This window comes from Cajanus cajan, chromosome 3 (assembly GCF_000230855.2).
Source record: "Cajanus cajan strain Asha chromosome 3, NIPB_CcT2T_4, whole genome shotgun sequence".
Lineage (NCBI taxonomy): Eukaryota > Viridiplantae > Streptophyta > Magnoliopsida > Fabales > Fabaceae > Cajanus > Cajanus cajan.
The window spans coordinates 47,649,573-47,675,351 of NC_138519.1; the positions used below are offsets into that span (position 1 = coordinate 47,649,573).

Here is a 25,779-nt window from a genome sequence, read left to right on the forward strand (position 1 = left end):
AAACATTAAAAAAAATCACTTTAGTGGGCAATTGTTGAACTCCACTAAGCCTAACAATTATGACCACTAATGACAAAACATTAAAAACACATGCTAAATTCGTGCACCCTTTGGTATGCCTCATGGCTGATTCATCCCAAAGGTTTTGGACCTTATTTAACTAAAAACAACTTGCCTAATAACTAGCCCAATAAGTGGTGCAGCCCAAACAAGAGTTGGCAGCCACTTTAACAAGAGTTTTAGGCCTTTATTTACTAATTACAAGTACTAAAAACACCCACTAAGAAAACCCTAGTCATTGGTCCTCCAAGTCCTTTGAGTGCTCCCATCAGATTCACATCATACCCTCCTTCTTTGAGGAGATTCGTCCCGAATCTTAAAACTTTATTTATTTCCTAATTTATTTAATTCAGTAACTACTGCCGAAACACAAATGCTTCCTCCTGGGTCGAAGACATCTCGCTTGTATCCATCTCTAGCTTCACCTGTTGGTAAGTTATTAATCATCAACGAAACAAATAAAACCTCTTCAAACTCATAACCACAAACATACTGAATGAATAGGAATTGAATCCCATTCAAGTGGCAGCTTTGGAAAATAGTAACTTCAAACAATAAATCAACTTCATCTTCCAGGTCCAAGGTCTCTTGAATTTTATTTTGAGAGGTTGGCAGAATGTATAAAGGTGCATTAGGAATGATGTTGACATGCTTCTTCAAACAAGAAAACTTGTGTTCCTGTTCCTGTATATTTGACACATCAAAAGAAGAAAATGTAACGTTAGAGTTGTCATATTCCTCTCTATGTATCTCATCTTCTTCTCTCATTTTCTCTTCTCTTTCTTTTGCTATCTTTATTTTCAATTTCAGTTGATCCTCATGTACAGCGTCGGATGATAGACATATCAACTTAATCCTTCGTCCACCATGCACAAAAGAAATAGAAGGTCGTTCAGGATTTATAATTTTATTGTACAACCATGGCCTCCCTAATAACATATGGCATGTCTCCATGGGGGCAATATCACAAAGAACTTCATCTTCATATTTTCCAATAGAGAATTTAATCATTGCTTGTCCATTTGTAGTGGGCAGACATAATTTCTCAACCGCCCTGCTGCTCACAACATTTTTGAAATTGAATTCATCTACTGCGACCAAAAACAGAGAGTCGTCAACCAAACATCTTGTATAGTAAATTTCCATTTCCATTCAAACCCAGAGCCGAAGCTCTGATACCAAATGATATGATTCCAGAGGGATGGATTCGTTTTACGGATCTATCTAGGTTTGAAACCTCATAATTAATAAATTAAAATAAAAAAATATGGATTGAAATTAGATGCTAGAAATGGAGGGAAGGAAACGGTAAAGGAATGGAGGAAGAATCACTCTTCCAAGGAAGGCTTCACACAAAGAATTGTGGATGATCCTTTGATATGCCCAAATTCTTGAATCACTCAAGAACAATTGGAGAATCACTCTCAGTTAATAAAACTCAAATTCTGATCTGTTTTTTATTCATCCCAATGGGCAGCTTATATAGCTTACAACCAACACCTTTCACTTACATTAGTGGGCAATTAATGGACTCCACTAAGCCTATCAATTATGACCACTAATGACAAAACTTTAAAAAAAATCACTTTAGGGGGCAATTGTTGAACTCCACTAAGCCTAACAATTATGACCACTAATGACAAAACATTAAAAACACATGCTAAATTCGTGCACCCTTTGGTATGCCTCATGGCTGATTCATCCCAAAGGTTTTGGACCTTATTTAACTAAAAACAACTTGCCTAATAACTAGCCCAATAAGTGGTGCAGCCCAAACAAGAGTTGGCAGCCACTTTAACAAGAGTTTTAGGCCTTTATTTACTAATTACAAGTACTAAAAACACCCACTAAGAAAACCCTAGTCATTGGTCCTCCAAGTCCTTTGAGTGCTCCCATCAGCCATGAGGCATTATCCATGGGGCAATATCACAAAGAACTTCATCTTCATATTTTCCAATAGAGAATTTAATCATTGCTTGTCCATTTGTAGTGGGCAGACATAATTTCTCAACCGCCCTGCTGCTCACAACATTTTTGAAATTGAATTCATCTATATGATTCCTAATTGCACCAGAGTTGAAAAAGGATCTTTTGGGTTCAAAATCTTAGACTTAATTTCTGGAATGTAGGGAAGGATCTTTTGGGTTAAAATCTTGGACTTAATTTCTGGAATGTAGGGAAGGATCTTTTGGGTTAAAATCTTGGACTTAATTTCTGGAATGTGGGTAAGGAAATTAGATGTAAGAAATGGAGGGAAGGAAACGGTAAAGGAATGGAGGAAGAATATTCAAATGTAAGTGAAAGGTGTTGGTTGTAAGCTATATAAGCTGCCCATTGGGATGAATAAGAACAGATCAGAATTTGAGTTTTATTAACTGAGAGTGATTCTCCAATTGTTCTTGAGTGATTCAAGAATTTGGGCATATCAAAGGATCATCCACAATTCTTTGTGTGAAGCCTTCCTTGGAAGAGTGATTCTTCCTCCATTCCTTTACCGTTTCCTTCCCTCCATTTCTTGCATCTAATTTCCTTACCCACATTCCAGAAATTAAGTCCAAGATTTTAACCCAAAAGATCCTTCCCTACATTCCAGAAATTAAGTCTAAGATTTTGAACCCAAAAGATCCTTTTTCAACTCTGGTGCAATTAGGAATTGAATCCCATTCAAGTGGCAGCTTTGGAAAATAGTAACTTCAAACAATAAATCAACTTCATCTTCCAGGTCCAAGGTCTCTTGAATTTTATTTTGAGAGGTGGGCAGAATGTATAAAGGTGCATTAGGAATGATGTTGACATGCTTCTTCAAACAAGAAAACTTGTGTTCCTGTTCCTGTATATTTGACACATCAAAAGAAGAAAATGTAACGTTAGAGTTGTCATATTCCTCTCTATGTATCTCATCTTCTTCTCTCATTTTCTCTTCTCTTTCTTTTGCTATCTTTATTTTCAATTTCAGTTGATCCTCATGTACAGCGTCGGATGATAGACATATCAACTTAATCCTTCGTCCACCATGCACAAAAGAAATAGAAGGTCGTTCAGGATTTATAATTTTATTGTACAACCATGGCCTCCCTAATAACATATGGCATGTCTCCATGGGGGCAATATCACAAAGAACTTCATCTTCATATTTTCCAATAGAGAATTTAATCATTGCTTGTCCATTTGTAGTGGGCAGACATAATTTCTCAATCGCCCTGCTGCTCACGACATTTCTGAAATTAAATTCATCTACTGCAACCAAGAATAGAGAGTCGTCAACCAAACATCTTGTATAGTAAATTTCCATTTCCATTCCAAACCCAGAGCCGAAGCTCTGATACCAAATGATATGATTCCTAATTGCACCAGAGTTGAAAAAGGATCTTTTGGGTTCAAAATCTTAGACTTAATTTCTGGAATGTAGGGAAGGATCTTCTGGGTTCATATCATTTGAAGATTTTAACCCAAAAGATCCTTCCCTACATTCCAGAAATTAAGTCTAAGATTTTGAACCCAAAAGATCCTTTTTCAACTCTGGTGCAATTAGGAATCATATCATTTGGTATCAGAGCTTCGGCTCTGGGTTTGGAATGGAAATGGAAATTTACTATACAAGATGTTTGGTTGACGACTCTCTATTCTTGGTTGCAGTAGATGAATTTAATTTCAGAAATGTCGTGAGCAGCAGGGCGGTTGAGAAATTATGTCTGCCCACTACAAATGGACAAGCAATGATTAAATTCTCTATTGGAACATATGAAGATGAAGTTCTTTGTGATATTGCCCCCATGGAGACATGCCATATGTTATTAGGGAGGCCATGGTTGTATAATAAAATTATAAATCCTGAACGACCTTCTATTTCTTTTGTGCATGGTGGACGAAGGATTAAGTTGATATGTCTATCATCCGACGATGTACATGAGGATCAACTGAAATTGAAAATAAAGATAGAAAAAGAAAGAGAAGAGAAGAGGAGAGTAGAAGATGAGATACATAGAGAGGAAGATGACAACTCTAACGTTACATTTTCTTCTTTTGATGTGTCAAATTTACAGGAACAAGAGGACAAGTTTTCTTGTTTGAAGAAGCATGTAAACATCATTCCTAATGCACCTTTATACATTCAGTCCACCTTTCAAAATAAAATTCAAGAGACCTTGCACCTGGAAAATGGAGTTGATTTGTTGTTTGAAGTTACTATTTTCCAAAGCTGCCACTTGAATGGGATTCAATTCCTATTCATTGAGTACGTTTGTGGTTATGAGTTTGAAGAGGTTTTATTTGTTTCATTGATGATTAATAACTTACCAACAGGTGAAGCTAGAGATGGATACAAGCGAGATGTCTTCGACCCAGGAGGAAGCATTTACGTTTCGGCAGTAGTTAGTGAATTAAATAAATTAGGAAATAAATAAAGTCTAAAGATTCGGGACGAATCTTCTCAAAGAAGGAGGGTATGATGTGAATCAAGAAGAAGCAATAATGGACTAGGAATTTAAGTAGTTTGGGACTGAATAATTAATAAGTTCATTATCTTATTTTTAATGTAATTTTCGTTTTATTTTATTTTATTAAATAAATATGATAGGTTGCCTTGCCTTTTAGGTTGCTAAGGGGAAATAAATGCTAGTGGGAATTTATTGCTTAGTTAGTGGGCTAGTGAAGAGTCAATATTAAGTGTTAGTGGGAATTTATGTCATCTTGCACATCTAAGCTTATAAATAGGAACCATTTGTAAAAGTTTGGGAAGAAAATGAATTATTCAGAATTTGGATATTTTTCCAATTGAGAGGATTTTCTCTTCTAGGTTCTTAGGAACTACTTTTGATTCTTATCCTTGAATTTCCTAATTCAAAGTGGCGAATCTTCCTCAAACCAAACATCTTTCCTAATTGCACCAGAGTTGAAAAAGGATCTTTTCGGTTCAAAATCTTAGACTTAATTTCTGGAATGTAGGGAAGGATCTTTTGGGTTAAAATCTTGGACTTAATTTCTGGAATGTGGGTAAGGAAATTAAGTCCAAGATTTTAACCCAAAAGATCCTTCCCTACATTCCAGAAATTAAGTCTAAGATTTTGAACCCAAAAGATCCTTTTTCAACTCTGGTGCAATTAGGAATCATATCATTTGGTATCAGAGCTTCGGCTCTGGGTTTGAATGGAAATGGAAATTTACTATACAAGATGTTTGGTTGACGACTCTCTGTTTTTGGTCGCAGTAGATGAATTCAATTTCAAAAATGTTGTGAGCAGCAGGGCGGTTGAGAAATTATGTCTGCCCACTACAAATGGACAAGCAATGATTAAATTCTCTATTGGAAAATATGAAGATGAAGTTCTTTGTGATATTGCCCCCATGGAGACATGCCATATGTTATTAGGGAGGCCATGGTTGTACAATAAAATTATAAATCCTGAACGACCTTCTATTTCTTTTGTGCATGGTGGACGAAGGATTAAGTTGATATGTCTATCATCCGACGCTGTACATGAGGATCAACTGAAATTGAAAATAAAGATAGCAAAAGAAAGAGAAGAGAAAATGAGAGAAGAAGATGAGATACACAGAGAGGAATATGACAACTCTAACGTTACATTTTCTTCTTTTGATGTGTCAAATATACAGGAACAGGAACACAAGTTTTCTTGTTTGAAGAAGCATGTCAACATCATTCCTAATGCACCTTTATACATTCTGCCCACCTCTCAAAATAAAATTCAAGAGACCTTGGACCTGGAAGATGAAGTTGATTTATTGTTTGAAGTTACTATTTTCCAAAGCTGCCACTTGAATGGGATTCAATTCCTATTCATTGAGTATGTTTGTGGTTATGAGTTTGAAGAGGTTTTTTATTTGTTTCGTTGATGATTAATAACTTACCAACAGGTGAAGCTAGAGATGGATACAAGCGAGATGTCTTCGACCCAGGAGGAAGCATTTGTGTTTCGGCAGTAGTTACTGAATTAAATAAATTAGGAAATAAATAAAGTTTTAAGATTCGGGACGAATCTTGTCAAAGAAGGAGGGTATGATGTGAATCTGATGGGAGCACTCAAAGGACTTGGAGGACCAATGACTAGGGTTTTCTTAGTGGGTGTTTTTAGTACTTGTAATTAGTAAATAAAGGCCTAAAACTCTTGTTAAAGTGGCTGCCAACTCTTGTTTGGGCTGCACCACTTATTGGGCTAGTTATTAGGCAAGTTATTTTTAGTTAAATAAGGTCCAAAACCTTTGGGATGAATCAGCCATGAGGCATACCAAAGGGTGCACGAATTTAGCATGTGTTTTTAATGTTTTGTCATTAGTGGTCATAATTGTTAGGCTTAGTGGAGTTCAACAATTGCCCACTAAAGTGATTTTTTTTAATGTTTTGTCATTAGTGGTCATAATTGATAGGCTTAGTGGAGTCCATTAATTGCCCAATAATGTAAGTGAAAGGTGTTGGTTGTAAGCTATATAAGCTGCCCATTGGGATGAATAAAAAATAGATCAGAATTTGAGTTTTATTAACTGAGAGTGATTCTCCAATTGTTCTTGAGTGATTCAAGAATTTGGGCATATCAAAGGATCATCCACAATTCTTTGTGTGAAGCCTTCCTTGGAAGAGTGATTCTTCCTCCATTCCTTTACCGTTTCCTTCCCTCCATTTCTTGCATCTAATTTCCTTACCCACATTCCAGAAATTAAGTCCAAGATTTTAACCCAAAAGATCCTTTTTTTCAACTCTGGTGCAATTAGGAATCATATCATTTGGATTTGGATATTTTTCCAATTGAGAGGATTTTCTCTCTCTAGGTTCTTAGGAACTACTTTTGATTCTTATCCTTGAATTTCCTAATTCAAAGTGGCGAATCTTCCTCAACTTATCAATCTTTAGGGATTGTGGCGTTGTTCTTCCATTTCTTACCTCAATCCATATTTTTTTCTTTTAATTTCTTAATTATGAGCTTTCCAACCTAGATAGATCTGTAAAACGAATCCATCCCTCTGGGTTCATATGATGGGAGCACTCAAAGGACTTGGAGGACCAATGACTAGGGTTTTCTTAGTGGGTGTTTTTAGTACTTGTAATTAGTAAATAAAGGCCTGAAACTCTTGTTAAAGTGGCTGCCAACTCTTGTTTGGGCTGCACCACTTATTGGGCTAGTTATTAGGCAAGTTGTTTTTAGTTAAATAAGGTCCAAAACCTTTGGGATGAATCAGCCATGAGGCATACCAAAGGGTGCACGAATTTAGCATGTGTTTTTAATGTTTTGTCATTAGTGGTCATAATTGTTAGGCTTAGTGGAGTTCAACAATTGCCCACTAAAGTGATTTTTTTTAATGTTTTGTCATTAGTGATCATAATTGATAGGCTTAGTGGAGTCCATTAATTGCCCACTAATGTAAGTGAAAGGTGTTGGTTGTAAGCTATATAAGCTGCCCATTGGGATGAATAAGAACAGATCAGAATTTGAGTTTTATTAACTGAGAGTGATTCTCCAATTGTTCTTGAGTGATTCAAGAATTTGGGCATATCAAAGGATCATCCACAATTCTTTGTGTGAAGCCTTCCTTGGAAGAGTGATTCTTCCTCCATTCCTTTACCGTTTCCTTCCCTCCATTTCTAGCATCTAATTTCAATCCATATTTTTTTATTTTAATTTATTAATTATGAGGTTTCAAACCTAGATAGATCCGTAAAACGAATCCATCCCTCTGGATTCATATCATTTGGTATCAGAGCTTCGGCTCTGGGTTTGAATGGAAATGGAAATTTACTATACAAGATGTTTGGTTGACGACTCTCTGTTTTTGGTCGCAGTAGATGAATTCAATTTCAAAAATGTTGTGAGCAGCAGGGCGGTTGAGAAATTATGTCTGCTCACTACAAATGGACAAGCAATGATTAAATTCTCTATTGGAAAATATGAAGATGAAGTTCTTTGTGATATTGGCCCCATGGAGACATGCCATATGTTATTAGGGAGGCCATGGTTGTACAATAAAATTATAAATCCTGAACGACCTTCTATTTCTTTTGTGCATGGTGGACGAAGGATTAAGTTGATATGTCTATCATCCGACGCTGTACATGAGGATCAACTGAAATTGAAAATAAAGATAGCAAAAGAAAGAGAAGAGAAAATGAGAGAAGAAGATGAGATACATAGAGAGGAATATGACAACTCTAACGTTACATTTTCTTCTTTTGATGTGTCAAATATACAGGAACAGGAACACAAGTTTTCTTGTTTGAAGAAGCATGTCAACATCATTCCTAATGCACCTTTATACATTCTGCCCACCTCTCAAAATAAAATTCAAGAGACCTTGGACCTGGAAGATGAAGTTGATTTATTGTTTGAAGTTACTATTTTCCAAAGCTGCCACTTGAATGGGATTCAATTCCTATTCATTCAGTATGTTTGTGGTTATGAGTTTGAAGAGGTTTTATTTGTTTCGTTGATGATTAATAACTTACCAACAGGTGAAGCTAGAGATGGATACAAGCGAGATGTCTTCGACCCAGGAGGAAGCATTTGTGTTTCGACAGTAGTTACTGAATTAAATAAATTAGGAAATAAATAAAGTTTTAAGATTCGGGACGAATCTCCTCAAAGAAGGAGGGTATGATGTGAATCTGATGGGAGCACTCAAAGGACTTGGAGGACCAATGACTAGGGTTTTCTTAGTGGGTGTTTTTAGTACTTGTAATTAGTAAATAAAGGCCTAAAACTCTTGTTAAAGTGGCTGCCAACTCTTGTTTGGGCTGCACCACTTATTGGGCTAGTTATTAGGCAAGTTGTTTTTAGTTAAATAAGGTCCAAAACCTTTGGGATGAATCAGCCATGAGGCATACCAAAGGGTGCACGAATTTAGCATGTGTTTTTAATGTTTTGTCATTAGTGGTCATAATTGTTAGGCTTAGTGGAGTTCAACAATTGCCCCCTAAAGTGATTTTTTTTAATGTTTTGTCATTAGTGGTCATAATTGATAGGCTTAGTGGAGTCCATTAATTGCCCACTAATGTAAGTGAAAGGTGTTGGTTGTAAGCTATATAAGCTGCCCATTGGGATGAATAAAAAACAGATCAGAATTTGAGTTTTATTAACTGAGAGTGATTCTCCAATTGTTCTTGAGTGATTCAAGAATTTGGGCATATCAAAGGATCATCCACAATTCTTTGTGTGAAGCCTTCCTTGGAAGAGTGATTCTTCCTCCATTCCTTTACCGTTTCCTTCCCTCCATTTCTAGCATCTAATTTCAATCCATATTTTTTTATTTTAATTTATTAATTATGAGGTTTCAAACCTAGATAGATCCGTAAAACGAATCCATCCCTCTGGAATCATATCAAGACCTCTCCAAGTGTTTGTTCACTCCTTTATGTGTGGTGTAAGTCCCTCCAAAGGCTAGGCTTGGATTCGGTTCACCCCTCCACTCAAATCCACCAAAGGTGTGAAAATTGACTAGAGTGGGTTTTAACCTACAATGAAATTAAAACCAACCCAAAGCAAGAGTCCAAGAAATAAAAACTGAAAAGCACAATTAAGAAAGGCTAAACTCAAAGAGAATTTAAGATGACAAAACAAAAGAGGCCAAGAAAGACAAGCAAAAAAAATTAAGACTCAATCAAAGAAAGGAAGCACACAAAGAATAATCCTAGAAAGGCACTAGAATTAGGTGAGTGTTTAGTCCACTTGATTAAGTCCTTTATGGTTTCGGTCCAGCCAAAGGAAAAGTCCCAAAATAAGGTCAAAATGTCATAAGTCCAACTCCCAAATGCATAGGTAATTGTTCAAGTCCACAAGTCTAGCAACAAGTCCTTTTTGGTCCAAGAATTTTTTTTGTTCTATTCTTTTTCTTTCTTTTCACGGCAATTCTTTTTTTAATATGTCTTGGGTCCGAATTTTTTTTGTTAAATTAAGCCCATATGTTGCTTAGGTTTTGCACTTGTGGATGGTCAAAAATTAGGTTAAAATTTAGGAGAAGAAGTGATGACAAGTGGCGGTTTCTTAGAGGGACCTTAAGGAATCTTTTAGTGGAAATGGTTTTGTACTAGTTAGTACAAGTTGTTTGCACAATCTTTTTTTTTTCAGCCACCTCTTAGATTCTTTTAGGGTTCCTTTAAGCATACAAAATTAACCAAAACAAGTGGAATGCAAGGAAAAAAGTGGGCAGCAAATTATATGTATGTGCAAGGAATCATTTCACACATGGAAACTCAAAAATTACAAGGAACATGCTAGGACTATTTAGCATGCATGAATGACCTCTAAAAAGCTTCTAAATGTCACGCTCACTATCATGCAATATGGCATATATTTTGTTCATGTGTTTCATGCAAAGTGTTTGGCACATACATGGAATTTATGTAGACAAAATATAGGAAACAATAATGACAAAACTTAGGTGGATTCAAAAATCAAAAAGCATGTTTATGGCATTTTCATATGAGACTCAAGAAAAATGAAAAACATGGCAACCCTAAAAAAAACATGGAAACCTAAAATGGCAAGGAAGGCTCACAAGGACAAGGTGTGAACCCTAAAGCTATTCGGCCACACAAAGAAAGCAAGGAGGAAGAAAATGACCGAAAGCAAAAAATAACAAAGAGAAGACTCAAAGAAGACACAAAAGTACTAGATGTTACCCTTGAAGAACCTTGGCTCTTGATACCACTTGATGGGTTCCTTCTCCATGAAATGACGTAGAGATGAAGGAGAGGAAGCCTTGCCCTTGATCTAGGTTCAACAAGGAAGACAAAATGGAGACTTTATGGTGGGAAGAATGAAGATGGCCGAAAAAGGGAGGTGTTGGGCGTAAGCTTTTGGGGATGGTGTTTGGTGATTTAGGTTGGCTCACTCCAAGGTAAGTGGAGGCCACTCTAGGTCTCACTCTCCAAGGGTGGAGAATGAAGGTAGGCTAGCCGAATTTAGCTAGGGACTAAGGATAGGGACTTGAGGCATAAGAATGCTCACTCAAATTCATATATATCCAAAGTATTTACAAGTGGTGGGGGTGGGGTATTTATAGGAGAAGTTGCATTTAGGGTTGCATTTAGGGTGTGCATGGCCGAAAATGCCAAGGCAAATGCACTCCAAATGCAATGCCAAATTAACCCTAGATGCAACTTGGTGGCCAAGTTTGGAATCTATGGGATTAGATTGGCTATTTCTAGGTGCATGATAAGTCCATGCAACCTTTGCCCTCCATTGGGCCTAAGCCTTTCTAATCACCAAAAATAGGTCCAAACTCACCAAACTAGGCGTCACCTCCTATGTAATACCCTAGCCCAAATTAAAAACCCTAATCATCTAAAGCACCCCATAATACAAGGGTAAAATAGGAAATACAAAGAAAATAAATCCTATGACTAAAATACCCCAAAATACAAGGGTAAAATTGGCAAATAAAATAAACCCTATACTAATGAGGCTTAGGAGGGTACTAATACTCTATGATCATGAGGAGAGTATCCCTAGGTGTGTGAACACCCTCCTCCTCTTCGACCCTCCTAGCCATGGACCTAGTGATGGGGCCCACATGTGTCTTCAAGGATGGTCCTCCATCAAAGAGTGAGTGATAAAAGGTTTTCACAAATAGTTTTGAAGGTGCAAGAATAGTATTAGAAGGCCTAAGTGTACAAATTGAACTATCAAGGGAGGTGGACTACAAGGAATCACTTAAAAACCAAGCCTTTTCAAGTAAAAATCACTAAGTCTCCTTATACTTTTCTTACAAAACAATTTTTGCACAAAAGTTAAGTGTGTGTGTGCACGGCCCCCTAGTAAGCAAATTGAAGCCTTCTATACGAAACAAATAGACAAAGTAAAGACCTAGGAAATTATACTACAAAAGCATGCAAAGGAAAGCACTTAAAACATATGCTAGTCGGATTCCTAGGTGAAGGTTTTCAAATCACCTTCAAACTACACGAAATTACTACCAAAAAATGAAGAGGTTTAAAATGGCCAATTACAACCCAAAATGGGAGAAAGCAAAGGCCAAATACAAGAAGGCTAAAAATAAAACAAGAAAGAAACAAGTAAGAAAAAGAAATTGTTGAATCTCCAAGTCTTCAAATCTCCACCCCTTCACAATGAACACCCAAGGTTATCCTTTCAATGGTGTTTGCACTCTTTTATTTGGTGTGATCCTCCAAAGTTCCTTGAACTTAAATCGGACAGCCCCTCCACTCAATCCACCAAGAAAGTGTGTGGTGTTTAGAAGCTTTCCTCACCTAGGTCAAGAAGAAAACACAACCCAAGAGTACAAGAGGCCAAGGAAGAAAACTAAAAAGGCACAATTAAAAAGGCTAAACTCAAGTGGATTTGTTGAGACAAACTTAAGAGTAGAAAGAAAGACTCAAAAACTAAAATTAAGGCACATTAACAAAAGGCAAGCACACAAAAGAGTAAGTCCTAGAATGACACTAGAATAGAATTCAACAAGTAGGCTTAAAAGAAAATAATGCACTCAAGGTGTTTGATTAAATGTCTCATAAGGTAAATAAGCATTGTCCAATGGTCCAAGATTAACTCCAAGTGCCAAGGTATGAAAATTTTGGGTCCAAACCCCACAAGTCTAGCAAAGGTTCCCTTTTTCTTTTGTCTTTGATTCTTTTGATTTTGTTTCTTTTGTTTCTTTTGACACTTGACTAGGTCATGGTTTTGAGGTCCAAAAGTCTAGCCAATACTCCTTTTTTTTTTGAATTTTTATAGTTCTCCTTTGCTTGGGTTTTACACTTGTGTTTGTTAGTTTGATGAGTAAGTCCTTGGAGTATCTTTTTAGCAACTTACAATGGCTTAAAGAGACAAGTTTTGAGTGTATTCTTAAGGTTTTTAATGTGCAATGTCCAGCAACAAGAATTTGCACATAAAAGGCATTTTCATACTCAAAACATCAAACAATACATAGGCATGTTAAGTGCACCAAGGAATACACAAAGTGGCCAAAAATTTTAAAGCAAGTATGTGTAAAGAAATTAATCACACATGATATTTTAGGAATGTAGAACATGCTAGAACTAATTAGCATGCATGATTGACTCTCTAAAGCACATCAAGGACTCACGACCATTTTATCAAACAAGTGGAATGCATGTCATTTTTTGTTCATTTCAAAGGCTAAACATAAAAACTTGGAATTTCTTTCAAGGTAGTTCAAAGGAAACAAGCTTATGACAAAACCATATGGATTATAAAATGAAAAGCATCATTATATCATGCAACCCAAAAATTTCCAGCAACTCAATTTTAAAGAAAAAATGGTAGGAACCCTAGCAAGGAAGCCTAAAGCACCAAGATGATTCACAAGAATGATGAGGCATGAATCAATACATGAAAAGGAGGAATAAGAATCATGACATATGGCAAGATGATGACTCAATCACGCACAAAAATTTAGACATTCAAGGAGACACAAATGACATGACCGAAAATACCAAAGATGGAAAAGTTACCCTTGAAGAACCAAGGCTCTAGATACCAAATGATGGACTCCTTCCACCAAGGGGATGAACAAACGTCAATGGTGAAGAGGAGCTCCTTGCCAAGGCCAAGATAGTGACCTTAGGGGGTGGATGTCCTTCAAGGGTGAGGCAAAAAGGAAGGTGGGCATAGATGGTGATGGCTTGGGCGAATATGAGAAATGAAGGAGGATGGTGTTTTGGGTGTTCTAGTTGGCTCTCTTCACTAAGTGGAGGTGAAGGCCATTCAAGGTATCCCTAAACTCACTCTAAGGAGGAGATAAGAGAGGTAGGCCGAATTGACCTAGTGACTAAGGAGAGGATTTGAGGCAAAAATGCTCACTCAAATTCATATATTCCAAAGTATTTACAAGGTGTGGTGCCTAGGGTATTTATAGGAGTGGGAGGCATCTAGGGTTGCATTTAGGGTGCCAAATGCATACCAAATGAAACCCAAATTAACCCTAGATGCAACTTGGTAGCCAAGGATGGAATCTTTGGGTTTAGTTAGGCTACATGTAGGTGCATGATAAGACCATGCAACCTTTGCCCTCCACTTGGGCCTATGCCTTTCTAAGTCCAAAAATAGGTCCAAACACCACCAAAAATATGTCTAGCTCCCTAATTAAATACCTTAGCCCAAAATTAAAAACCTATGATCTAAAGTACCCCATAATACAAGGGTAAAATGGGAAATACAAAAGAAAATAAATCCTATGACTAAGATACCCTAAAATACAAGGGTAAAATAGGAAATTAAAGACAAGGGCAAAAAATAGGAATAAAAATAAATGCTATAAAAACTTAGGAGCTAAGGCCCAAAAGTAGGCTTACTCCTCCTATGGTTTTTCAATACTAACCCATTCCTCTTGCCTCCTTCAATATATCACCTCTTGGTCTTCTTGGCCTTAGTGTTATTCCATCAAACTCTCTCTCCAACGCTAGTTAATCATATGCCATCCTTATAGTGCAACAGGGACACCTTTAAAGGAGAGTGACCCATCCCTTTAAGATGGGCTCATCGCTTTCCAAATCACCTATCGCAAAGACGGGCTAACTCTACTCTAATAGATATAGGAAGTAGAACGTTCAGCGACCTCTCAAATCATTTGTAATAGATATAGGAATGAGAGGTCGATGGCCCATCTAATAGACACAGATAATTTGTAATACAATTGTTAATATGATAAAACATATAGTCTGTTTCATATACGTTACCTATTTATCATTTGTTGAGACTAATGATAAAGTTCACTTTGAATATTTCATTCCTTAATAGATCAAATAAAAAAATCATCTCAAAACTCACAAAATTGTTAAAGAGTAGAACCATGCTTTCCTTCAGAGCCAAATCCCTAAAATCATAGATAAAAATAGATAAAGTCATTATTATAGTTGCTTTGCACTATCATTGCTTCTACAAGCTCTGTTTGGTATGAAAAGTTGATAAATAGTCTCCTTAATAATATAAGAGGTACTATTTGGTAAAATGCATTTAATGCTCGCATTAAATGTGTCAAACAATTACTTGCCACCATAAAGGAAGATGATGAAGACAAAAAAATATATTTGTACAGAAAGCATAAAGAACAAACATATATAGATACAAAGCACACGAAAGCATAAATAATAAGCATGTATAGATTCATTTGTACAAAAACATTTTTTGAAAAATCCATTCTTTCTTGTATACATTCATTGCTCTGTAATCGGTTGTATAACATTAAAGTGAGATGAACACAACATTTGAGTAACCTTTATAACTATTGTTATAAGGTTGAGCCTAAAGAGGTTTATTGATAAAAGAATACATAAGTAGAGCATGGAGAAGCTTATTGTTAAAAGAATACTTAGGTTAAGTCTGGAGAGGCTTGTTGGTGAAAGAATACTTGGGTAATAGATTAAAGAGGTCACTCAAAGAACACTTATTGCTAAGCAAGAAACAATTTGGGAAAGAATACTTGTAGATTTGAGAAAGTTAATGGAACTCAATCTGGTTGGATTGGGAACTGGACGTAGTTTTTGTGTTTGAGATGAATTAGTATAATTTTTCACTATTCTTTTGATTACTCTTCCAACACTTTGCCTGTTGTAGATACTTCTTTACTCTCTTACAAAAAGTGAGTTTTTGATATTCACTATTCAACCCACCCATTCAAGTGACTATCTTTTTTCCATAATGTTTCACTCCAAATAACTTTTAGTAGTGCTCCCAATCTTCTTCCATGGATTCTTGAAGCTTTAAACAACTAAAAAATGGTGGAGGAGAGGAATGGCGTGCCACTTCCTTGTAGAAAGATAAACAAGAAGGTTCTTGCCACAAGGAGAATTCCTTAATAAAAGAACTTAAGGAGAAATTTCTCCTATGAAAATAACTATAGACTTTTGGAGGAGAGAAAATGCACTAAGCTTCTCATAGAAATCTCAAAAGTGACATGAATACAAGATGAAATAAGTATATATAGGGGTTAATAAATTGTAGAGTAAGCTAAGCTAACCTAGGTTAAAAATAACCTAGGTTAGCTTAACTTGAACTCAAACTTGGTGTGACTAGACAAGGCCATGTGGCCTATTGACCTACTTGGATGGACAAGGGGTCAAGTGGTCCCCACATGTCTCGGACATCCAAGCCACTTGCACAAGCAAGTGGACGTCCAAGTCATGAGCCAAAAATGAGCAAACCAACCCATCCATGTCGAATAGCCATTAATGGATCTTTTTTAGTTGCATCCCTCAGAAACTACTATTTACACCCTCAAATTAAAAACAATATAAGAACAAAAATACCTACACTATATGACCAAAATTAAAGGTCCAAAAATAAGGAAAATATATACAAGGTAGAAATTATAATAAAAGAGAAAAGGCTAGGAGATAAGCTTATAGTCCAATAATAGCTTAGGCCTTTTATCTTCATCATGAGTCCACTCTTCTTGTATCCTCCTTGACATTGTCCTTGTGATAGGTTTAATGATAGGCACTCTGTCATCAAGCACCTATATAAATAAGTTTGAAGATTTAGAAAAAACAATGAGAAAAATTATTGTTAAAATTTTATCGTCATTCTCTTTGTAAAAAGCTTTGTACTTAATTGGTTCTATCACATCTTAACAATAAGACAAAACAACAAGTGATTTCCCAGTTTTAACTTTGTATTGTTACTTAAAGCCTAAAGAAGTTTGTTGTAAAAAATACTTGGTTATTGGAGTGAGGAGAGACTTTGTTGTTAAGGAATACTTGACTATTGAAATTTGGAGAGACTTCATTGTTCAAAGAACATTGGGTAGTTGCTTGAAGAGGAAAGTCAAAGAATTCTTAGGTTGAACTAGAAGTGACTTTTGAAAGAATACTCGTATCTTGTTGGTTTAGGCAAACCGATATAAAAGTATCTTATGTTCTTTTGCCTTGACTCTTCGTTTGTACTCGTAAAATCTTTGATACTACTTCATTGTTTCAAAAGCGTTGAACTTTTTATCGATTCTATTAAACCCCCTCACCCCCCCCCCCCCCTTTTTGTGTGTCTCTTTACTCCACCATGTGAATTGAAGTGTGCAAATGAAACAAATCAAAGAACATAATACAATTTTAAATTAGTTTGTCTCAATCACCGAGATTACATTTAGTTGTTAATCAACTAATCAAGTTCCACTACAAATTCCACTACCTTTCAAAAAAATACAAGTATTTTTTACACAAGTCGCTACTTGCTCAACCTTAGTGTTCTTTGATTTATCTCTTCAAGCAAACTACTCAAGTATTATTTGAATAACAAAACTACTCTAGGTTTCCACACTAAGTATTTTTTTAAGGCTTCAAGCTAAAACACAAAGTTTAAGTTAGATAAAATAAAAAAGTATCGTTTTACATACGTATAAAGATGTGATAAACATTTTGAATATAGAAAAAATGAATAGAAAATGAGATTATTCTTTTTTTTTTCTCTAAGCTTGTCCATGCCTCTTATGTATGCAACATTGGAAGATGATCGTCTCAAATCCTTCAGTTTTCCTTTGTAGGCTTGCTTCCTTATGTGAAGATGTGTTCGTTAGTGCATTTATTACATTTCACCAAATTGTCATATATTATCTAATCATGATGCTACTTATCAACTTATGGGTACAAAAGGTAATGAGTTGTAACATGCATAAGTCCAAAAATGACTTTTGACTAACTTTAGATACTTTAAGGAATTTTCTTGTTCTTTCTAAAACAAAAAGGAAACCTCGTTCTTTTCCATTCATTTCAAGTACTAAAAAAACTTTTATTCTTTTGATCTGCTAAGATATATGTTAAAAATTGATGATATCAGACATAATAAATAATGCAATTAATGCATTTGTTTGTGACAAACAATATGCTTAGTTTGGAAGGCTCGACATGCACATGCCTTCATATGATACGTTATTCAATAATCTGTTATTATCTTATAACAGTCTCTTATACTTTACAAAAACGCTTACATTTACTAACATTAAAATATAACTTTTGAAGAGATCTAATTCATCCATTGAACTAGCAAGTAAAATATAAAATTTTAAGTTAAAATTTTATATTGTAATATAAAATATTTTTATTTAATTTATTATATACAACCAAAGGTGTCAGGTAGTAGAGTAGGTATAATACTACGCATACTTGCCCCAATTTCCATTAAATTTTGTGGGTAAGTTTCCAGCTCGCCATCTCTATTATGCAAGTTTTTACCCTCTCAATTAATGGAGTTTTGTGAGTACCCTTAGGTTTGGATATGTTTTGCCATCGTTATCCATTAGAACATTGGATTTACTGGTTCCACAGATAAAAGTCTTAGTTGCTTGGATTTTGTAAGTTGTCTTTTCTAGAAATTGAATTCTACTTCGATTTCTGGATAAGAACAACACGTACATGTGTATAACAACAGCCTTCATCAATATAAAGCTGGAAAAAGACGTTAATATAGGTGAAATAATAACTCAACTTTTTTATTTAATTTAAAGGTCTATGAAAGGAATTGATATATCCCAATTTAATACATTTTGGCAGAAAGAAATCCCTATGGTCCCAACGAAAAAACAGTTTCTTGCAATAATATGATCCGAGGTTCAAAATAAAAGTCACAGGGAAGATGCTAGTCTATCAGCCATAATATGCATTTCAAAAATTGTTAAATTTTTTTCCTGTTTTAAAACTCGATGCATGCTGAAAATACCTTAAACGAAAGGAAGTACGGTCAAGCAAAACTGAGCATGCGTTTTGCAGAATCTAGTGTGTTACATAGTAGCATAGCAACGGTCATGGGCCCAACCCCGCCAGGCACAGGAGTTATAACGGATGACACATTCATAGCCTCTTCAAAGCATACGTCACCCACGAGACGATAACCATCCTGAAAGCCAGGATCCTGCAACATTTTATTCTTGTACTTGGTTAGTCAATTTGGAGCAAGCATTGAGCAAATTATGAAACGCTTGCAATCTGCAACTTACCTCAACTGGAGTTGTACCAACGTCAATAACAGTTGCACCGGGTTTTATCCAGTTTCCACGGACCAAATTAGGCACTCCAGCAGCTGAAACTACAATATCAGCATCTGAGGTGATCTGTTCAGGGTTTTCTGTGAAGGCATGTACGACAGTGACTGTTGCATGGTGTCTCTGCATGCCGTGCCAACATGTAAAACTATATTCCATATTCATGAAAGTGTTGATGCTTTTAATTGAAATGCATGTTTTACCTGCAATAACAAGGATGTTGGCAAACCAACGACATTACTTCTTCCAATCACTACGGCTTTCTTCCCCATGATCTTGACTCCTGATCTAATCAATAACTCAATACAGCCCTTTGGAGTACAAGGAGTAAACAGTGGCTCCCTTCCTCTTATGGCAAGATTCCCCATATTGAGGGGATGAAAACCATCCACATCTTTCTCCAGAGATACACAATCCAAAACTTTTTCCTCATCTAGATGCTGTCCCAAACATTTTACAACAAGTCAATTACACTAAAACAGCTAATTTGAACGAGAGCTAATCTTCAATTGTTTTAATTGTTTTCTATGACTGTACACAGCTTCCATGTAAACAGCTAGTTAAAACGACAACAAAAGAATATATTTCATCTGCGAACGACTCCTCGAAACAACAAATTTGCTATCAATAGCATGAACTTTGTTTACACCAACTAGTGATATGAACCCAGAGGGATGGATTCGTTTTACGGATCTATCTAGGTTGGAAAGCTCATAATTAAGAAATTAAAAGAAAAAAATATGGATTGAGGTAAGAAATGGAAGAACAACGCCACAATCCTTAAAGATTGATAAGTTGAGGAAGATTCGCCACTTTGAATTAGGAAATTCAAGGATAAGAATCAAAAGTAGTTCCTAAGAACCTAGAGAGAGAAAATCCTCTCAATTGGAAAAATATCCAAATTCTGAATAATTCATTTTCTCCCCAAACTTTTACAAATGGTTCCTATTTATAAGCTTAGATGGGCAAGATGACATAAATTCCCACTAACACTTAATATTGACTCTTCACTAGCCCACTAACTAAGCAATAAATTCCCACTAGCATTTATTTCCCCTTAGCAACCTAAAAGGCAAGGCAACCTATCATATTTATTTAATAAAATAAAATAAAACGAAAATTACATTAAAAATAAGATAATGAACTTATTAATTATTCAGTCCCAAACTACTTAAATTCCTAGTCCATTATTGCTTCTTCTTGATTCACATCATACCCTCCTTCTTTGAGAAGATTCGTCCCGAATCTTTAGACTTTATTTATTTCCTAATTTATTTAATTCACTAACTACTGCCGAAACGTAAATGCTTCCTCCTGGGTCGAAGACATCTCGCTTGTATCCATCTCTAGCTTCACCTGTTGGTAAGTTATTAATCATCAATGAAACAAATAAAACCTCTTCAAACTCATAACCACAAACGTACTCAATGAATAGGAATTGAATCCCATTCAAGTGGCAGCTTTGGAAAATAGTAACTTCAAACAACAAATCAACTCCATTTTCCAGGTGCAAGGTCTCTTGAATTTTATTTTGAAAGGTGGACTGAATGTATAAAGGTGCATTAGGAATGATGTTTACATGCTTCTTCAAACAAGAAAACTTGTCCTCTTGTTCCTGTAAATTTGACACATCAAAAGAAGAAAATGTAACGTTAGAGTTGTCATCTTCCTCTCTATGTATCTCATCTTCTACTCTCCTCTTCTCTTCTCTTTCTTTTTCTATCTTTATTTTCAATTTCAGTTGATCCTCATGTACATCGTCGGATGATAGACATATCAACTTAATCCTTCGTCCACCATGCACAAAAGAAATAGAAGGTCGTTCAGGATTTATAATTTTATTATACAACCATGGCCTCCCTAATAACATATGGCATGTCTCCATGGGGGCAATATCACAAAGAACTTCATCTTCATATGTTCCAATAGAGAATTTAATCATTGCTTGTCCATTTGTAGTGGGCAGACATAATTTCTCAACCGCCCTGCTGCTCACGACATTTCTGAAATTAAATTCATCTACTGCAACCAAGAATAGAGAGTCGTCAACCAAACATCTTGTATAGTAAATTTCCATTTCCATTCCAAACCCAGAGCCGAAGCTCTGATACCAAATGATATGAACCCAGAGGGATGGATTCGTTTTACGGATCTATCTAGGTTGGAAAGCTCATAATTAAGAAATTAAAAGAAAAAAATATGGATTGAGGTAAGAAATGGAAGAACAACGCCACAATCCCTAAAGATTGATAAGTTGAGGAAGATTCGCCACTTTGAATTAGGAAATTCAAGGATAAGAATCAAAAGTAGTTCCTAAGAACCTAGAGAGAGAAAATCCTCTCAATTGGAAAAATATCCAAATTCTGAATAATTCATTTTCTCCCCAAACTTTTACAAATGGTTCCTATTTATAAGCTTAGATGGGCAAGATGACATAAATTCCCACTAACACTTAATATTGACTCTTCACTAGCCCACTAACTAAGCAATAAATTCCCACTAGCATTTATTTCCCCTTAGCAACCTAAAAGGCAAGGCAACCTATCATATTTATTTAATAAAATAAAATAAAACGAAAATTACATTAAAAATAAGATAATGAACTTATTAATTATTCAGTCCCAAACTACTTAAATTCCTAGTCCATTATTGCTTCTTCTTGATTCACATCAACTAGTTATGCTATTGATAAAATATTTGTATCTATCTTATTCCTATGTTTCCTTTTTTCACGATAGCATTAGATTCTGTCTCCAAAGATGCACACCATGAGGATATCAAGTTTACTTGCGAGGATGTCAAGTTGCTTGTGATACACCTGTGTTTTTCCTCTTTAGGTGGTATTTTCTAGTTATGTCAATATTTTTGGGTATGTAATTGTTTTATTCCAGCGGGTAACCATAGGGTAGGGTGTGTTGTGAGTGGAAAATGATGTACAGGTAGTGGATAACCAATGTAGTCAAAACAGAGCGTGCCATCTAAAATCAGAAAACTGGTCATTGAAAAGAAGAATATAACTAATTACTCAGCTTAACAAGCTGGTCTACAGTTCAAAGAAGTCAATGACAAGAAGAGAGCTTGGTATTTCTGACTTTGTGTTGATGAAAAAATTACAATGTCGAAGGCAGTTTTCTATTGAGCTGACTTGACTTTTGACTTTATAATCTTAAAGCTTTCTATAGCAGGACGACTTCACTGCTAAGTGCTCACAAATTGGATTTGAATCAATATTGATGCTACTTGCCCTTTTGCATAGTAGATCACGGTGAATGGATTTATTTTCCTCATTACAATTGATGCTCCAGAAATCACAAAAAACATCCATGAAACTTCTGGTTTTTGTTGCTAGCCTGGATCTTTAGTTTTCTTGCTAGTTCGTTTCATGGGGTTTAAAGATTTTGAAGAGTGCACTAGCCTATATTCCCATAATGGAAAAAACGTGTGGCACCAAAGCAACTTAAATAAATATGAAGAGAAAAGTAATACTTGAGACCTGAACAAGAGACTAAAGAATATGTATACTGGTGATTGATTATACTGTACGAAGGATACATGAATATATAGACACAACGAGAAGCAAAAAATAAGGAAAAATGGAGCTAAATCTAAATATATGATCCTAATTACACAATGTATAGGAAATCTCCTGAAAGCAGGCCAATGAGGCCATCCACGTAAATACAAATTCAATCTGATATAAAATAGAAACAATGTCAACTACACCAAATCTGTATCATATCTCCTAAAATATCTCTATAATATTACAACAGTAATCATAAAAGAAAGCTAGCTAAATCATATAAAATACGGAAAAGAAGGAAAAAATTGATTGAAAACAAAAAAAATTGGAAAGAAAAGGGATTCTTGCTTTGTTGGGGGTGCAACATATCAAATCAAAACAAAAAAGTGTAAAACTATCACAGAAAGTTACGAAACAAATCAAATAAGAAAATGAATCAAGAAATATAATGAAGTTTAAAAATAACTCATTAGAAATTATCAAAGAAACTCTGCTATGATAAAATAATAAATTTTGAGACATCATCTGATATTCTGACAAAAACAGTCAATTTCTAAGAGATTTTTGTGAGTGTTATTTTTAAAACAGAAGATCATAGACTATGCTTTTAATTTTTCTTTTACAATTCATGTGATAAATTGCACAATCAGATGGTAAAACCCTCCTTTTCAAAGTAAGGCGATTATAATTCTAGGTCCCTGCCCAAAAAATACTTCACTGGTTGACCATTTCCAAAAAAGCTTTAAAAAGATTGTGACAGTACCCCCCTTTCCCAAATAAATACTCAGCAGATCTAACTTATTTGTAAAAAGTCATAGATTCAGAAATTACTTGTGGCAGAGGAAGTTGCACAAGAATACCATGAATGGATGGATCTCTGTTAAATCTCCTGATTTCATTTTGAACATCTGTTTCTGCACAATCAGCGGGTAATTCAGTCACCAAAGACTTGAATCCAACTTCTTCACAGGCCATTATCTTGTTGCGAACATAAGTTTGAGAATCCCTTCGTTCGCCCACTAAAATTACAGCTAATCCAGGAACTTTTCCTAGGCATTTCTTCATTTGTCTCACCTTAGCCGCTATTTTTGATCTGATTTCCATGGATATCAACTTTCCATCCAATACTACAGCAGTCTGCTCATTAACTGAGCAAACACCAACCTCAATACAGTATCTAAGGAATGAAATGTAAAGAAGGAAATTAAGAATGCCTAATAAAAGAAAAAGAAAACCATCTATTCATAGGTATAGAATCTGAAGAGTTTGAATGGCATTGCCTGTGGATACACAGTTAGTCTCGTACTCGTAGCCTTTATTGCAATCAATCAAGAGTTATACTCACAAGCTAACATAAAGAGCCAAACAGTTTGTTAGCATATGATTTGGATACATAAATTAATCCAATAGAGTTCACTGTATTCTTCTTAAGCACGTGACTCTTGCAAAGCCATACTTCTAGCCACCATGTGGTTAATTTTGTTTCTTTTCCTTCAAAGGTCTCAAGAGGATCACTTCTAGTTATTAACATTTATTAAAGAAACGGTTGTCAAACACACGAAATTGAATAAACCAAGAAATCACATACAGACACTCTTGATCTGTCAATACTTGGAAGAAGAGGAGAATGACAAGACAATTAACATTGGAAGAGAATTGGAAGTAATATGTTGTTCACAGGAGTCTATAAATGACAACAAACCCAGCTTTTGCTCAATTAAGTGAAAATACTACAGTTGAACAGCAACAAAACATCTAAAATGATAAAAGTTAAGAATCAAACAAATGAAAATAATAGTCATTCCAAGGGAATAAGATAGTTAGTTACTTACAGCTTTTATGTATTGCTGGAATACTCCGACGTGAAGAAGGAGTCCAGATGTCAGGAAGGTCCAAAGATGCAAGAGGTGGAGACATTAAAATTTGGCCTGATTGATTATCTTTCAAGGCATGAAGAAACCTTGTTAGTGGAAGACTCTTGCCTAGATTTTTTGTCCTCCAAACAGCCATCAAACCCATTATGCTTGTAAAGTTGTAATTGGTTCCATTTCTGCCTGTAGCAAGTTTATCGTGGAATCAATGCTCTCCCTGTGTGTCTTTCTCTATACAAGGTTTAACAATCAACATAACTTGTGGAACTGAAAGAAATAAGGGAGAAAAGTTCAAATTACATTGTGAACCTATACATGATGACCATGGACAAATAAAAGTTACCCAAAGGCCAAAGCCTGAGATTCAAATTGATTGTAAGAAGATAAGGAAATATTTGTATAGAAAAACATCTAGAACCGCTTAAAGACCAAATCTACGCCATTCTTGATCCATTTGCTAAACAAAATGAACAGATTGAACCCTTTCAGTGATATAGGATAAATTAAACATGAAACACGCAACACTAGTTACGAAGTAAGCAAGAATTTCACGGAAAAGGAAAGCAATAAGAAAAAGGTAGCTATGAAGGCATCACACCAGTCTTTTGCCGTTTAAGACTGGTCGCCGCCGTGATGTGCTCAAGAATCTAGTTTTTATTTATTTATTTATTTCATAATGAATCCAGTCAAGTGCTTTAATTTTTTAAGGTTAAAATTTTTTTTTTATTTTCTATAATTTTACTTATTTTTTATATTTTTTTTTACTTTATATATAATTTAAGATGGATTTTAGTTTTTATATTTGTATTTTTTTAAATTATTTTAGTTTTTAATGTATATAAAATATTAATAATAGAATTAAGAATTAAAAGTTAGACTTTTTTAATATATATATTTTTATTTATTTAAATAATTTGGGTACTTGGTCCTCCTTTTTCTTTTTAAAAGTCTAGTGGGAAATCAATTGTCCAGCAATCGATTTTTCAATTGAGATATTTTATTTTTTATTTTTTGTTTTCTATTTTTTTAAAAGTTTAAAATTTGATTTTTATTTAATTTAAAAATTAAGAATTTGAATAATTTTTTATTATTTAAATTTAATATTTTTAAGAATATATATAATAGTATAACTATATTTAAATTTTAAAAATTATATTTATTATTTAAATAAAATTTAAAAAATATAAAAAATTTTAATAATTAATTTTTTATATTTGTAAATATGTGCAATTTATTTAATATATTTAGTTCGCATTAAAAATTATAGATAATTAAATTTGTTATTAAAAAATTGTAATATTTTTTATTATATATTAAAATTGGAATTAAAAATTTAAAAAAAATGTTGGTATGAAATGACAAATTAAAATTATAGAA

The 25,779-nt window shown here is 34.8% G+C and overlaps 1 protein-coding gene across 4 annotated transcripts; it reads right to left on the reverse strand.

Moving 5' to 3' along the window:
• Nucleotides 1–16,190: 16,190 nt before the first annotated feature.
• LOC109818956 (Amino acid dehydrogenase family protein) lies at nt 16,191–25,067 on the reverse strand. 4 transcript variants are annotated; one of them, XM_083070936.1, is made up of 6 exons: nt 24,364–24,994; nt 23,363–23,679; nt 19,215–19,451; nt 18,967–19,134; nt 18,690–18,881; nt 16,191–16,483 (listed from the first exon to the last, which is right to left on the reverse strand). In XM_083070936.1, the coding sequence occupies exons 1-5, from the start codon at nt 24,548–24,550 to the stop codon at nt 18,711–18,713; spliced, it is 1,080 nt and encodes a 359-aa protein (XP_082927062.1). In that variant the 5' UTR covers nt 24,551–24,994; the 3' UTR covers nt 16,191–16,483; nt 18,690–18,710. The 4 variants fall into 4 exon arrangements, with proteins under 4 accessions (XP_082927062.1, XP_020240102.1, XP_020240103.1 ...); XM_020384513.3 differs by having other exon boundaries at nt 16,191–16,497; XM_020384514.3 differs by lacking the exon at nt 16,191–16,483 and adding an exon at nt 25,001–25,067 and having other exon boundaries at nt 18,438–18,881; nt 24,364–24,669.
• Nucleotides 25,068–25,779: the final 712 nt, after the last annotated feature.

Coding starts and splice junctions, on each gene's coding strand:
- LOC109818956 (XM_083070936.1), bottom strand. CDS start 24,550: ATGGGTTTGATGGCTGTTTGGAGGACAAAAAATCTAGGCAAGAGTCTT. Junction 19,452..23,362: donor TGCAACTTCCTCTGCCACAA/GTAATTTCTGAA, acceptor TGTTTGGGACAG/CATCTAGATGAGGAAAAAGT. Junction 18,882..18,966: donor TTGGTACAACTCCAGTTGAG/GTAAGTTGCAGA, acceptor AAAATGTTGCAG/GATCCTGGCTTTCAGGATGG.